This window comes from Lampetra planeri, chromosome 65, assembly GCF_965212315.1.
Source record: "Lampetra planeri chromosome 65, kcLamPlan1.2.h2, whole genome shotgun sequence".
NCBI lineage: Eukaryota > Metazoa > Chordata > Hyperoartia > Petromyzontiformes > Petromyzontidae > Lampetra > Lampetra planeri.
In genome coordinates this window covers 2,961,680-2,977,088 of record NC_136171.1, presented here as the reverse complement: position 1 = coordinate 2,977,088, position 15,409 = coordinate 2,961,680, and the positions used below count along the sequence as shown (strand labels likewise).

Genomic DNA, 15,409 nt, shown 5'->3' with positions numbered 1-15,409 from the left:
GTGACATTGTAATTAACATTTCCAAGAATAACATTGAAGAACTTGTTTTTAGATTATTAATATAGGTATTAATGGAAAAACCATGAGTTATTAATGTATGTCAAAATCTCAGGGGCGTGGTTAATCCGCAAATCAGATAAACCGTACTCGGATAATTGAGTCTACTGTATGTACGAACACACACACGGATATCACATTGCTCAGCCACTGTTCATGGCCGAGGCAGGTAGAAAGTGAAGCTTATAAATTTGTAGGACTCTTACTGAAGCGACAACTTCTTTGTCTTTCTCGTTCCTTTTACTTCGCATATAGTTCACATCTCCGACAGCATCGCTCAATGTTCCTCCATACTCTTCAATGCACAATTCCCCATCAACCCCACTCAATGTCCCTCCATTCGCTCGCTCCGCTCCGCCGCTTCGCTCGCTCTCTCTCTCTCTCAAACAAGGTCCGTTACTCCGCTGCTTCCTACGCTCTACTCGCTCCGTCCTTGCTACTCTGTCCGTACTCTCTCTACACTGCTACCGTATTCTGTATTCTCTTGGTCCACTGCTACCTCATACTATACACTCTTGTCCACTGCTTCCTTATACTATACACTCTTGTCCACTGCTACCCTATACTATACACTCTTGTCCCAGGCACCAACTCCAACGCTAACTCCAACTGCGACTCCAACACTAACAATGACTCCCGTATCTCCATACGCTCTCTGCCTTTATCCCCGAACCAATTAGCCCCAATTAATTATGTTATCACCCGCTTCGCTACTCGCACCCAGGCCCCCAGCCTCACTTGATGCTGTTATCGTAGACACCCCGGCGCCAGTCCCAACCGCTCACCCTCTCGACCAATCACCCGCCAGCGTCCTCAGTTACCCCTAACACCTGCAGCGTCCCTTAATTACCTCACCCCCTTAATTGGCGCAACAACAACTGTATCGCTCGCCCCGCTTCGCTGTGTCCTCGTTCGCCCTTACTGTCCGCCGCACGTCCGTAACACAACCAACCGCGTGACGCGTGTTATCTCAAGTCCTACAAATTCACCCACCGATTCAGTAGAATTTAGGTTTTTCTCATCCAGATGTTCTCTGTGGTTGTTCCTAAAAAGAGTTGATATAATTTTTTCGAAGATTAATGCACAAAAATGGAAAACCTTTAAGTAATTGATCATCAGTTATCCGTCTTCCAACATTATCAGGTGGTCCCTGGGCTGATCTGGCGAACCCGGCAAAACCGCTCCAAAGGCTTGAACCAGTCTGGCCATCAGCACCATGTGCGTGACAAAAAAGGTAGTTTTTCTTGATTTCAGTGTCAAATATTATATATGGTACATTATACACGACATACCACTTCAACAATTAAAATACTGTACGTTAAAAACAATTATCCAACTAAGCGAAGCGCCCACGCTTCGATTCTTTTGTGAGCCCTCAAGATTTGGAACGCTCCCCTGCCCGAAGAAACTGCTCCTAATCGCTGAGATTCTTTCCCATTTAGATATAGAAAACTATAAAAACCATGGACGGAGTTTAGTGGGGGGTGAGGAGGTGGAACGGGGGGTGGGGCAATGGTAACCCCCCCCCCCGCCCCAAACTGGACACCTTTATACATTTATTTTCAGTAGTTTACAATTAAGATAAAAAAAAAATAATTACTTGCAGCCACAATTCCTAATGTGAAGGACAAAACGAAACCCTGTTCCCTCCTCCCCCCAAATATAGAAGTCAAACTCCGTCTATGGGGCCGTCCATAAATGACGTCACGCACCCGGGGGGGGGGTCAGACATTTGTGATGATGTGTGACGATGGGGAGGGGGGGGGGGTGAGGAATGTGACGTCACATCAAAATGCGCAACTTTAAATAAATATAGACAACACGTTCTACTTAATTAAATAGACTTTATAATAAATGTTTTCTCCTACAACATCAGAGTGCATCGCCACATTGAATACGCACTACAATGACATGAGTTTTAAGCGATTCGAAGCATGTTTTATTTTTGTGGCGCCGTGTGACGAGGGGGGGGGGGTCAAAAATCGTCCAAAATTGCGTGACGTGATTTATGGATGGCCCCTGTGCTAAAAACCTACTCACTTCTCCATACGTTAAAATAAACTTAGAGATTTTTTGTATTATTTGTATTGCACTCAGAAGCCCCTTTTTGTTGGATCGACTGCGCCTCTTAAAACATAGAACGTAAAATAAAAAAGAATAATAACAATAATAGATCAGAGTAAACCCATAACAGGATTTATCCACACCTCTGACTGTCCCCTGATTATGCTGGTTGTTGTTGTAATTACCAGCAAAACGGTACTCGAATTGTAAATGTTGTAGTGGGTTTATTCTCTAACACACAACCGGTTAGTGCCGAACTAGTAACGAATTGGCATGTTTTGTTTATGTGACAAAAATTACCTAATTGGCTGTGTCGGTGGTGGCGGGTTTAACGACACATTTATATTTACGTAATATAACCCCAAAAAAACCTCTATCTTAGATAAAAGTCTGATATTTCAATCGACATAACACTGTTTGGAATGCTTGGACATACCAGTTGGAAGTGATTTCTGCATGCGCATTGTCGAATTCGGCACTGCCAGGGGGCGGCTGTAGTGACTCCAGATTGCGGGATGGGAATTTCCCGTCGATGTATTCGTACTGATGATGCTCGTCCTGCTGCTGATGTTGCTGCTGCTGAGAGTAGTCATGGGGGGAGGAGTTAGAAGGGTCAGCATTAAAAGAAAAACATAGTTAAAAATGTTAAACATTCTTTCCCAACGATGTTGATTCACTTCGATGCGACGGATGAAATCTGTACAATAAACATTTGTTGTACCTATCTATAACTGTTCAACCCAAGCATATTGATACTTTGATATTGGCATTCCTTCATGCCATTTCGCCTTTTTGTGTTCTCTGGCCTAACACTGGTGAGACGACACCATGAAGGAGTTCGTCTCTGGCGTAAGACAATTGTTTGATCCCATTAATCTCCTCGAAGACGGTCACCAACCGAACCCCCAAAAAATTCCATTCAGTCTTCCCTGACAACCAATCCGATTTGAACGTTCTCCACCTTCAAATTCCATTGGGCATTCTCTAAGTCAGCTTCTCCCCCTCTGACATTTCCTCTCCAATGAGAGTTTAGCATTTGCAGTGGCGAGATGTTAACTACCTTGCCTGGTATACAGGAGGTCATGGGTTCGATCTGGACCATGACACCTCCTGTGTATTTGGAGTTTGCATGGATTTTTCTCCGGGTTCTCTGGTTTTTCCCTCCACAGTTAGAAACGTGCGTTTAGAGTATTTGGCTGCTAAACATTTACACAATGATGTTAAGTCACTTCTTTGAGCTGAAAAAAGCTATATAGCTCAGTGGGCATTACCTGGTAATATAAAAAGTTTAGTTAGTTTACAGTCGAGCGTGCTATTTGAACTTATACGGATAAGTAGATGCTTATTTATTTATTCCTGAATAGGATTTTCTTCTCGGCAACCTTCAAACCTTACAAATGTTAAGCTACTATAGGAAAGGCAAAGTTTATGATGATGAAGGTGGTGGTTTACATTTGAGTTATGCTCGTCAAGTATATTGATTGAATGTCACCAGAACATTTTGCAGGTACTTATAAATGCATGTATGTTGAACTTCTTTCGTACCATACATAGCCAACCATGTTAATCGGAGGTGCGGGGGAAGGACAACGAACTAAACACAAAAAGAAGTCCCAAAGAAATGAGTTTGTCAATATAGATTATTTACAAGTTCCATAGCTCCCAGTGGCTTCCTTATGGTGTTCGTGCATCACAGCCCCAACCTATTTCCCACCAGTTTATGGATGATGTTTGTGCCGGTTTTATCTTGTTGCTCCACTGCGTAATGTGTCCCCTGAAAGTGAGACTTTGATCGAGCACCACACCAAGGTATATTGGGAGTGCATCACGGGGGATGATTTTAGCACGAAACTCGATCTTCAGTGTACCATTTGCCTCCGCGTTGTTGAGATGGAATGCTGAGGATGCTGTCCTGTTTGGGTTTGGCTTAAGTCGCCAAGAGTAGACATAATTTTCCAATTTCTTGAGGTCAGTGTTCAAGATGTCCTGAGTGTCTTTGCTTGGTTGGCCAGTGCTAGATCATCAGCGTAAGTGAACTTGTTGGCTTAATGTGACCGGCATGTCGCTGGTGTATAAACAATAGAGATTGGCTTGCAGTTGTGCGGGTCATGATCAGGTTTTCCTTGCTTAAGGAGAACAATGACTTTTGCTTTTCTCCAAAGTATTGGTAGCCTGCTGGTGGCGATGATTTTTGAAAAAAGTTTCGCCGGCCAGGTTCTTTCTTTGTTGCTGAGGTGTTTTAGGAATTCCGGGTAAATACCATATTGGCTTTCCCTGCCGCTAGTGCGGCATCTATTTCTTCTGGAAGTACAGCTGCAGACACCGGAGAGTTTTGGTCACTGGTGGAGAGTGTATCTTTTGTGGCCTGTTTTATGGCGCATTCTTGTATTTGACTTTCGATTGTTTTTGCATTGTCGAAAAGCGCACAGCTATCCCATTAGCTGTTTCCTGAGGAGTCCGGTATTCTGAGGGTGCTGCTCCGAGCTTCTGCAGTAACCCCCATTCTCTGCGGCTGGAGTGCGTGAAGTCAAAAGACTTCATCAACACTGCCCACTTTGTTCGCCTGGCAAAATCTAGCCACTCCAGAAGGGCTGTTACAATCTCTGGATCACTAGTATTTTGATGTTCTCGGAGAAGATTTTCACTTTCCGCAGTCCAGCCAGGGGTGTAGGCCCCCCAATAGCCCCACAGATGGCTTTCTTCACGAGCATGATGAACTGCTCAAAACTTTCAGGGTTAGTAATATGTGGTGGATATTTTTTTCCACAGCAGCCTTAAAAAAACTACATGGACAACATGGATGACCACGGGCTTGTGCTGGCTGTGTGGGAAGTGAGGCAGGACTTTGCACGTGGTGGGCAAAGGCTGAGCCATTCTTCATCTGTAGTTACAAAGCACAGGTTTGAGTTGTATTCCCTATTCCACCATGCAAAGTGGAATTTGCCTTGTGGCTTGGCGTAAAAAACGAGGAAAAGCTCTTTGTGCAGATGCCAAATCAAGGACTTGTTCACCTGCCAGTTCATTAACAGGATAGCCCCACATCGTGTGATGGCTAATAAAGTCGCCTATGTAGATTGCATGATGTTGTACTGCTGGCAATGGTGGTAGGTGCTAGGTTATTGTTGGCAGGTTGTAGAGATCGTATACTACGATATCAGCGATTCTTGTACCAATTGTGAAGTCGTCTGTCTGAATGACTTGGAAGCAGCGATGATGTGCCCTAGAATCTTCAATCGTAGACAGCTGCTTTCCTCTACATACGTCTCTTGGATATTAAGGATTTCGATGTTTTTTTGCTGAAGGATCTTTGCCAGGAAATCTGTCTTCGCTCGGGATAAGCCCTCAACATTTAGTTGGCATAGACGAACCGAGGGGCCGATGGATCGGCTCATCTGGCCCTGAGGAGGGCCTTTGTGGCCAGGCTTGTTATTTATGCGGTAACCCAGAGGTGGACTGGTGACATATGGTTTCCTTAGCGATATCATTCATGATTAACTTCCTGTAAACTTAGTTCACACAACAGGGTGGGCCACGAGAAGGTTGACATCACCCACCCCACTGGACATCTGTGAAAATGAGCTTCATAGATCATCGGATTTTTCCAAGATGAATAATGATTATGATTTTGTATCCGAGTGCACTGGCAGTCTATACATAGCCAGCTTCAAACTGGGTCTGTCTCTGCATTTTTCGAACCCAGGGGTCAACAACATGTGGCTATTTAAGGACTGCTGCTTCGTGACATTATTTATTAAGGATCACCATCTCGATTTCACCAAATGCATTGCAGCTCTTGAAATATGGAGTTTTTCTTTACCAAATTTGAAAAAAATCGTCTCTGATTGTTATTTTTGTTGCAGACCCCTGGCTTAACCAACCGATTAGCACGGTTGGCTGCGTATGTGAGAAAGTAGTTCAATATACAAACATGCATCGAAGGCCTTGCGGTCAATGGGGCGTGTAACAAAGACACTTAAATTTATTATTTATATTATGGCGAGAGAAATATTGGAAGGAGAATAACCGTTAGGTTATTTATTTAATTTTATAGTCTCGAATTTCCAGCAGGGCTGTAAAAACGGGCGACAAGCATCGCGACATTTCGACGCTCGTTTTTCAGCGACTGGGAATCGCTGAGGCTGGGAATCTCTCTGGCTGGAAATTGCCGTGGCTAGGAATCACTCCGGCTCATCGTAGTTTGTGCCGAGCACGGACGGCCGCTTACCGGTTGGTGTGCGGAACCTACTGGAGCGTCCCGGCCATGTTTTCGCTTCTTCCTGCAGATAAACATTAGACATCGATGACAACAATAGCTCGAGCTGATCCGTCCACAGTGAAGCTTAGCGGCGTGCGGTATCGTCATGGTTAATACACTCACACCTGCCAAGGTATAAAAAATATGGGCGGCCGCTGGATTCGAACTGTGAACCTCTGCAATAGGAAGCGGCGAATTCGCTACCTGCTGGGACAACACATCGCTGCCCATAGCATAATTGACGGATGTGCACCGATGGGTGCAGATGTCAACATTGATGACTTCTTTGATATTGTGAACTCTTCTTCTTACTTTAGAAAGCCTTTTTGACCTCCTGTATACCAGGAGGTTGTAGGTTCAATCCCGACCCTGATGCCTGCTGTATATTTGGAGTTTGCGTTCTCTCCATCACCCCGTGGTTGTGTGCAATTTTTTTCAGTGTCCTCCGGTTTTTCCTTCCACATTTTAAAATCAATATCACGCGTTTAGAGTATTTGGCTGCTGTAAATTTCAACGTGACAAGCCACTTCATTTGTGATATCCAGGTTGCTTCAGAAAAAGAGCTATATAGCTCAGTGGGCCTTACCTTGTAAAATACAATAAATAGGTGGCAACACTGCTCAGGCGACCATCCGGCACCTTTGTCGGGTTCGTTTTTGCTACATTCTGCTTCAAGGAGTTGGCAACACTGGCCCAACCAACCCCTCTTGTCCATGAGCAGTAGCATACGCATCGCCTCGATATAAGTCGATCATTGGGAACTCACGTTGCCTGAGTCCCCTTCTTCTTGCAGAAGAAGAAGACTGATCCAGCCACTGCAGCCAAAACCAACAGTGGCACAATGACGGCGACAGCTATGATCCCGGTGTCAACACCACCACCATTATCAGCAACACCTACAAAAGACACACACATTTGCGGGCAAGTGTTAATATTGCCTGAAGGTTAAATTGGGTAATGGTGCAGCCATGCAATTTGCTCGCCCACGCCACTGCTGGCAGAAGCGCCTCTCCCCCGCTGCCACTTAAGAGCCCCTTCCGGTAAGTACGTTGGCCTAGTCTTCGGTGCCGGTGAGATGTCTTGGTGGAGAGGTGGGGATTACCCACACTTTACCTCACCACACGTGACGTTGCCAATCAAATAGCCATTTGTACTGCTGCTGCTGGGTGGACAAAGGTGGGCGGTAGGCTGGGATTTAAGGAACTTGCTCCCCTGTTGTTTCAACTATGGCTGCAGAGTTTGGTAGTACATGTTGTTTACGTCATCGAACGGTGACATCCGTTTTTGGGCAGCAATTCGTTTCTTTGGTTATCAACGCATCTTTTGTCACAGTGGGGGCCCGGTGGGAAGTCAACAAAGGAAAGCAGCTGCTGATGTATCTGCGCTGATACCTGGTGTTGTGGCTGCGATGGGCGTAGTGGATGTAGTTGTAGTAGCAGTGGATGTAGTTGTAGTAGCGGTGGTTGTAGCAGCGGTGGTTGTACCTGGCCGGATGGTAATGAGAACCACCGCCTCGCCCCAGCCCACCGAGTTATTGGCCCAGCAGGAGAACGACCCAGAGTCCCACTCCACTAGCGGCCGCTCAAAGGACAGGGAGTTGCCGTTCACAACCGTCCCGTGGGGCAGGGAGCTGTCTCGCCTACGAGCAATCACACCACAACACAGGGAGCACGACACGTGGTCATTATCGCGTGATTACACTTGCTGCAAAAACTGCGAAGAGAAATGTAATTAGATGTATGTATGTTGAACTTCTTTTGGACAGTATATGCAGCCAACCGTGGTAATCTGAGGTGCAGGGAAAGGAGAACAAACTAAACACAGGCAGGTCTAAAGAAATTAGTTTTCAATCTAGCAGTATGGCAACACATGTTGCATAACAGCCATGGAATGGGGGGAGGGAAGACCTACATCAAGTCATTGTTTGAGAAAGGGCTGTAACAATGGCAACGACAGTCGCCTCGCGTTGTATGTGCGTCTATGTAACGTGATTGTGAAAGAGCGCTTTTGATTAATTTACACTTATTTTAATTTTCGCGCACTATCATTGAATTAACATGCTTTACCGCGTTGGCTATGGTGTACGGAATACGCTGCGAGCTCATCGTTAGTCAGGCAGCAAAGTTCAGTAGCAATGCTGCCTGAGGTGCAGCAGTACGACAACAAGCACAAGTGTGGGCAGCGACATCAGCATCTCATTCTCACGCGCTATTTTGAAAATCTTGTCGAAGTGAACTTTTCCTTGTGCACACATTCGAACGCGCCATCATCTCCATTACCCCCTCTCTCTCCAGTAACCCCACAAATTCTCTCCATTCCTCCCCTCCACAAGCCCCAGTTACGCTGCCACATTCAAACATCTCACGTTTCAAATATTTTAGTTTTACTTGAAAATTTGTATTTAAAAAGGATGTCACTATCTTTAATACATGTATGTAGTATTGCAAATATGATGTATGGTAACCAGTGAAATATGTTGCTGTGAGAATGAGGTTCGATAGTCTTCTCTATCCTTAACTCCAACCGATTTTGAGTTACGTGCGATAAAACAAGAGGTAGCTGTATTGACAGTTTCTTGTGGTCCCTTACCTGTCCCACAGGTAGTGCGTGATGTTAGGGTTCGCGTCTGCTTCACAAGTCAACGAGGCGCCTTCCTCATCCACGTACCAATCGCCATCATAGTCAGCGATGCTCACAATTGGTTTGTCTGCGAATGGAGGCACATGCACGAGTCCGTAAACGTTGCCCTGTTCGCATTCACGAGCAAACTTCCGTTATAAAAGTGGCGACAAATATTTTGAGGGCTATCCAGGACAAAAAAGTAACAATTTTTTATTAATTATTATCAGAGGCAACTGGAGATTTCACAAAAACTTAGCCAGGGGGTTATCCACTGCTACAGGGCGTTACACAATTACTCCAAGGTATCCGAGTTTTTATTACACGCTTTTTATTAACTCACTCTGTCTGTCTGTTGTTGTTGTTGTCGTATCCTCAGATCTTGTAACTCAATTTTAACCCACTTCCCAATGTGTTATCGACTGCAAACTTCGTACACTTACGTTTTACTAATGACAATACCATATTCTATCATTAAATATATATCTATTTTTATTTTTAAACATTTTTTTACACACTTTATATTAACTCACTCTGTCTGTTGTTGTTGTCGTATCCTCAAATTTTGTAACAAAATTTTAACCCACTTCCTAATGTTCTATCGACTGCAAACTTGGTATACTTATGTCATACTGATGACAATACTATATTCTATCATTAAAAATGAAACAAATATTTGTAAACCATCTTTTTTATATGTTATGTTTCGGCTTGGGTCGAATTGTCTATGCTCAACTAACATTGGCTGGACATCACCATGGTCCCTTACGTTATGGCAAGCCTCGGGGCCACTTCCTGGAGTCGTGCAGTTCTGCCATTACTAGTACATTTCATAAAAGCATGTTTTTAAAAAAGTTTTCTTTTTAATTACTTATTTTCTTCAGCAAACACCTCACGTCTCAAAGATCTGGGGGCAGGGGGCAGTCATAGTGCAGCACGCTAATCACAGTGTTACCCCCCAACATTATGATGGTCATTGTTACTCTCGCATGATGTCCGTATGTATGTTGAACTTCTTTATCACCGTACATAGTCAACCGTGCTAATCTGAGATGTGGACGAAAAGCCAACTGACTAAACACAAACATCTATTCGAAATAAATTAGTTTTCAATCTATAATAACAAAGTAGAATGTCTAGAATTGACTCAGGGATGCCAATGGAGATGACCACCAATCCAAGCTCATTTAAACAATCGTGACAACCAGACTTTCTGACTTATTATTTATTTATAATGCCCACCACTCACAATGGATGTCGAGCTTGGTCGAGAGCTCTACTAGAGGTGGCTTCAGGGCCGGGTGCTCCACCCTGCAGGTGAGGGTCCGCCCCTGGCTCTCTTTCGTGGGCTCCATCCGGTACTCGCTCCTCACCGTCACCTTGCCGTCGGGCTCCGTCTCTGTGGTCTCGATGGAGCTACCCTGATCGAGGCCACTCCAGGTGATGGAGGCTGCGGGATGTCCTTCCCGAGCAATGCACGTGACCACGGTCACCAGCCCCATGCCCTCGACCAACTGTGATGGGTTCAACTCCAGGGAGACTTTCGGGGGAGCTGCGGCACAGAGAGACAGAGACACAGAAAGATGGAGGCAGAGAGACAGAGACACAGAGATGGTTAAATAACAGTGAAGTGCTGCCCTCTAATGTGTTGAGCAGAGGTCACTTAAAGTAGTCTGATCTCTACGAAGGGACACAATAACTGTGGGAGATACAATCTGATTCTTAAAACTATATTATAGGTCACCGTAGCCAGAGATGCCATGCTCCAATAGTACAGAAAGACCGATGGACATATGGATTACTGAATCTATCTGTGTGGAATTTCGAGCATTATCCTATTGTATGTGTGGGTATTCTTCGGGTACTCTGGCTTCCTCCCACACAAATACAAACACTCACTACGGGAAATGGCCAAACATCTCTGCACAGGACCCTCCCTAAACAGACGCCTAAGAATGAAAGAGACTTTTCTGGGTAAATAATTGGCATTGTTACTCTTGCACGATGTATTCATGTAAGTTGAACGTCTTTCGCACCATATGTAGCCAACCGTGATAATTGGAGGTGCGAGGCAAGGACAACAAACTAAACACAAAAGCAGTTCTAAAGAAATTAGTGTTCAATCTATATTAACAACGTGGAATGTTTAGAATGGACTCATGGCTGCCAATGGAGACGACCACCAATCCAAGCTCATTCAAACATCGCGACAACCGAACTTCCTGACTTCTTTTTTTATCATGTCCACTACTCACCGTGGATGTTGAGGGTCTTATTGTACTCCACTGGAGACCCGAGGGCCAGGTGCTCCACCCTGCAGGTGAGCGTCCGCCCGTGGCTCTCGTACGTGGGCTCCAGCCAGTAGCGGCTCCTCACCGTCACCGTGCCGTCCGGCTCCGTCTCTGTGGTCTCATTGGAGCTGCCCTGATCGAGGCCACTCCAGGTGATGGAGGCTGCGGGTTGTCCTTCCTGAGCAATTAATGTGGCCACAGTCACCAGCCCCATGCCGTCTATCAACTGCGATGGGTTCCACTCAAGGGAGACCTTCGGGGTAACTTGGGCACAGAGACACGGAGACGCAGAGAGACAGAGATGGTTAAATAGTTAAGTGCTGCCCTCTACTGTGTGGTGCAGAGGTCACTTAAAGGAAGGTCAGAGGTAGCTCTGTTATCTGTTTCCATGGACTGTTCTCTAACAAGAAGGGATGAAGTTTATATTCGCCGTGTCACCAATTGGGAGTTCAGCAAAGCAATGGCAACACTCATGGAAGTCAACAGGAGGCAGGGGATTACCGAGCAAAATGTGGACTGTTGGAGTGGAGTAGGAGGCACTGGAATGGAATGGAATGTCATGGATTCATCAGCCGCATAAAATGATGATGATGGCCAACAGTAGAAGACTTCTACGGGAAGTTGGTGGACCCAGTGGCCTCTGAAGAGTGGGAGGGTTGTGAGTCTATGAAGGGTGAAACGGTCTCCCAGCTCCAATGAACGTGGGGCTTTGCTCAACTTTAATGGCATCCCTAGCCAGTAGTGGACATTCTCCATTCCTATGGCGATTGCCTATCTCTAGTAGGCCGATTCGACTTCCAAACTGGATTTGAACAAGCAACCTTCTGGTTGTGGGTCAGGCAGTCGAACCACAGCATGAAAACGCGTTATAGTGTGAACGCCACCACGCTTTAAGCGAGGACTGTCTCGTACCAGCTGTTAGTCTTGAGTGAGGGGCTGGAGGTGGTGATAGCCCACATGCTTAGGGTTATACCACCGTTACCATCATTATGCTCGTGTGAGCAAGGACAGACTTGGACTTTATAAAGGTTTTGTTTAGAACAGCGTCGTCAGAACAAGGGAACTTATCACGGAGCTTTTCCTACTGGGAAATACAAATACGCTTGCAGTAAAAGGAATCATTATTTAAAAAAATGTGGAACTGATACGTAGTGTGTATGATTTAAGAAAACGCCTCACCGGTCACAGTGAGACTGATTGTTGCTCTAGGTTGAGGGTCATCAGTAGTGGAAAAGGCGCAGGTGAAGTCTCCCTTGTCCCCCAGACGCAGGTCCTCAATGCGGATGGATCCGTCCATCAGTTGAGAGTTTAGGTTCGTGAAGTTCAGTCGCCCATATAAGTCGCTGGTGTTGTAAATTCTGTAACTAGTGGGAAGGGCAACGGCGATATTCACTGAGGAGTCTCCGTTTCCTTTCTTCCAGGCTATACTCCCAGGGGTCTCTGAACCCGTGTAGATGCATCTCAGGGTGACCTCTTCCCCCCTGCTCCCATTCACGAACTGCTCCACCTCTACTATGGAGGTTCCCACGGTCACCAGACCTGCAGGGATAGAATGGAGAAAGTGGAGTCGATAATTATAGGGTTGTGAAGTACACAGTCTGAAATTCTATTGTCTAAAGACCCCATGAGAGACCGATCCATCAGACTGTTGTCTTCAGACCCCCAATACGTACCAGTATACATGTTTATTTTGTATGATTAAACGTTTAAAATTGCATACCATGCAATGCCCATCTGGTAAAAGCCATGTATTGTGCAAAACTGGCAATTTGTAGCATCTGCTCATCCTTTCTAACCAGACATGAGCACACTTGTACTTTTATTCAACTTTCCTTCAGACTGCATTGCAATTTTAAAAGTAATACAATATCATATAGCACTGTTAGTATGACTGCAAAAAGTATGATGGCCTAATATACGCCGATGAGCAAATAACACGGCACGCGCCTGACCCTATCAAATCTTAAAAGCCAAGCAGGTTAGAGCATGGATAAGTGCTTGGAAGGGTGATCACCATCTCGCCATTGTGGGAGTCACAATGGCAAAATGTTAACTACCTTGCCTGGTAAACAGGCGATCGTGGGTTCGATCCTGACCTTGACGTTTGCTGTATATTTGGAGTTTGCATGTTCTCCCCGTGGTTGCGTGGATTTCACCTCCGGGTTCTCCAATTTTTTTCCTCATTTAGAAAAATGCGTTTAGAGTATTTGCCTGTTATAAATTTCCACGTGATATGTCCACTTCGTTGAGCTCTCGTCTGTGTTCAGGTCACTTATGAAAAAGAGCTACATAGCTCAGTGTGGCCTTACCTGGTCAAATAAAACGTTTATAGTTTTCCCATGCATGACAATCTGGTGTTGTAGGCAGTGGTTGGCAGAGGGCAGTGCAGCAAATCCATTGTTGTCCTGTCCTTCCCCCCCACCTTTAACCCGTACTGACCAGCGTGGTGATATATGGTCAAATAACCATCAGGACCCTCATGACGTAGGAAGAGCCTCATCCAGCAGTGGATCGAGAGGCAGGTTGTACGTGAACTCTTACACGCATTGTACTCTTGTCTCTTATCATGGAAAGCGCACTGCATCACGCGCTATCAGATGCGCTTCTGTGGCCATCTGGAACGCTCTTCCAATATTAGGAAGCCACTGGAGAGATGCACTTTTAAATCTAAATTGAAAACCCATTTATTTAAGAACTACTTTTGTTGTTAAGTTTGTTGTCCTTCCCCTGCACATCCAATTAGCATGGCTGGTATGTACGGTGGGAAAGAAGTTTAACATATATACAAGAAGTTCAACATACAGATCGCTGCTGAAAAAGAGCTCAGTGTGCCCTGGTACAGTACAATTAAATTAGTTTCGTAGTTTAATTTGTTTCTAGTGAGCCAGGGTATGTCGGCTCGACACCCACAGGTAGTGAGTTTCACATCACAACATTTCTGTGATCTACCAACCCTCGCCCCCTCCACAGTGCTGGATTGCACGTGCATAGCCACCACCACCGTTTTGGGATGTTGGTTAATGCTAAATGATGGGAGTTTTGGCTTCATGCGGCAGCGACGAGAGAACCAGGAGATGAGCCCCACCGCACATTACGAGGGGACGACACTTAAGAATATGTAAAGCTGGGTCATAAACCAACATCCTTTACAAACAGCGACTATCCACCTCGTAATCTACGGGGGGGAGGGGGGGGGGTTAGCACCCAGGGTGATCTCTGTGTGATCTAACTACAGTCGTGTTTTCCTATAACGCGGTAGTAGTTGCGTTCCTGAAGAACACGGCGTTATGGTAAAATCGCGCTATATTATATAATATAGGTGGTGAAGCACAGTCTGCGATAACACGTGAGATGCGTACACAGGCTGAACAAAGACTGAAGAGCGTGGGTAGCATTTAAAAGCATCCAGCAGCATCTCACCTTGTGTGATGCTACGCCGAGGGAGCCGTACGACCGCTTATTCCTACTCATGCGACGTAGTTCCATTCACTCAATCGGGTGATATCCAATTCGCATCTGCGTTATTAAAAATGTGTTCCCGAATACATTAATCGCGTTATATCCAATTCTCGTTATGAAAACACACGTTATAGGAGAACAGACTGTGCTGTGAGTATACAGCTCCATCACAGTCAGTAATTAGCACTCAATGAAATCTTAACGTAATCAGATATGATAAATCCACTTCTGGATGAACGCCTCCCCAAGCCACCAACATCTGTCACGGTCCAGAGATGTAACAATCCACCTTCAATAGATTAACCAGATACACACGTTATAACATAGACACTGCAATGCCGATGGGATGTGAACAACAGAATTACGTTTTTAAATAAAAACTCGGTAAAGAAGGTGACAAAGTTGGGGTTGGGATCTATTTTAGAAAAGCTAAGTAATATTTTTTTACAATTGAGGGCTATTCTGGACAAAAAAAAGATAACTCGTATTCTGATTAACTCTTCTTATCCGCGGCAACTGTAGGTTCCACAAACTGAAAACTGGCGGATAACAGGAGTCTCGTGCCAAATTCATATTAACCACGGGGTTATACACTGCTCTAGGGCGTTACGTCATTACTCCAATGTATCCGTGCTTTTTTTTCTTCAGCAAACACGTCAAGTCT

At 45.2% G+C, this 15,409-nt stretch overlaps 1 protein-coding gene across 2 annotated transcripts in view; it reads right to left on the bottom strand.

Moving 5' to 3' along the window:
• The window catches only part of LOC144737135 (uncharacterized), a 131,651-nt gene that overhangs the window by 108,994 nt on the left and 7,248 nt on the right, over nt 1-15,409 (bottom strand). For both annotated transcript variants that reach the window (XM_078619835.1, XM_078619834.1), the window contains exons 4-6: nt 12,466-12,825; nt 11,251-11,550; nt 10,245-10,547 (exon numbers count right to left, since the gene is read on the bottom strand). In XM_078619835.1, the coding sequence (XP_078475961.1) occupies nt 10,245-10,547; nt 11,251-11,550; nt 12,466-12,825 (963 nt within the window). The remainder of the gene's footprint in view (nt 1-10,244; nt 10,548-11,250; nt 11,551-12,465; nt 12,826-15,409) is intronic.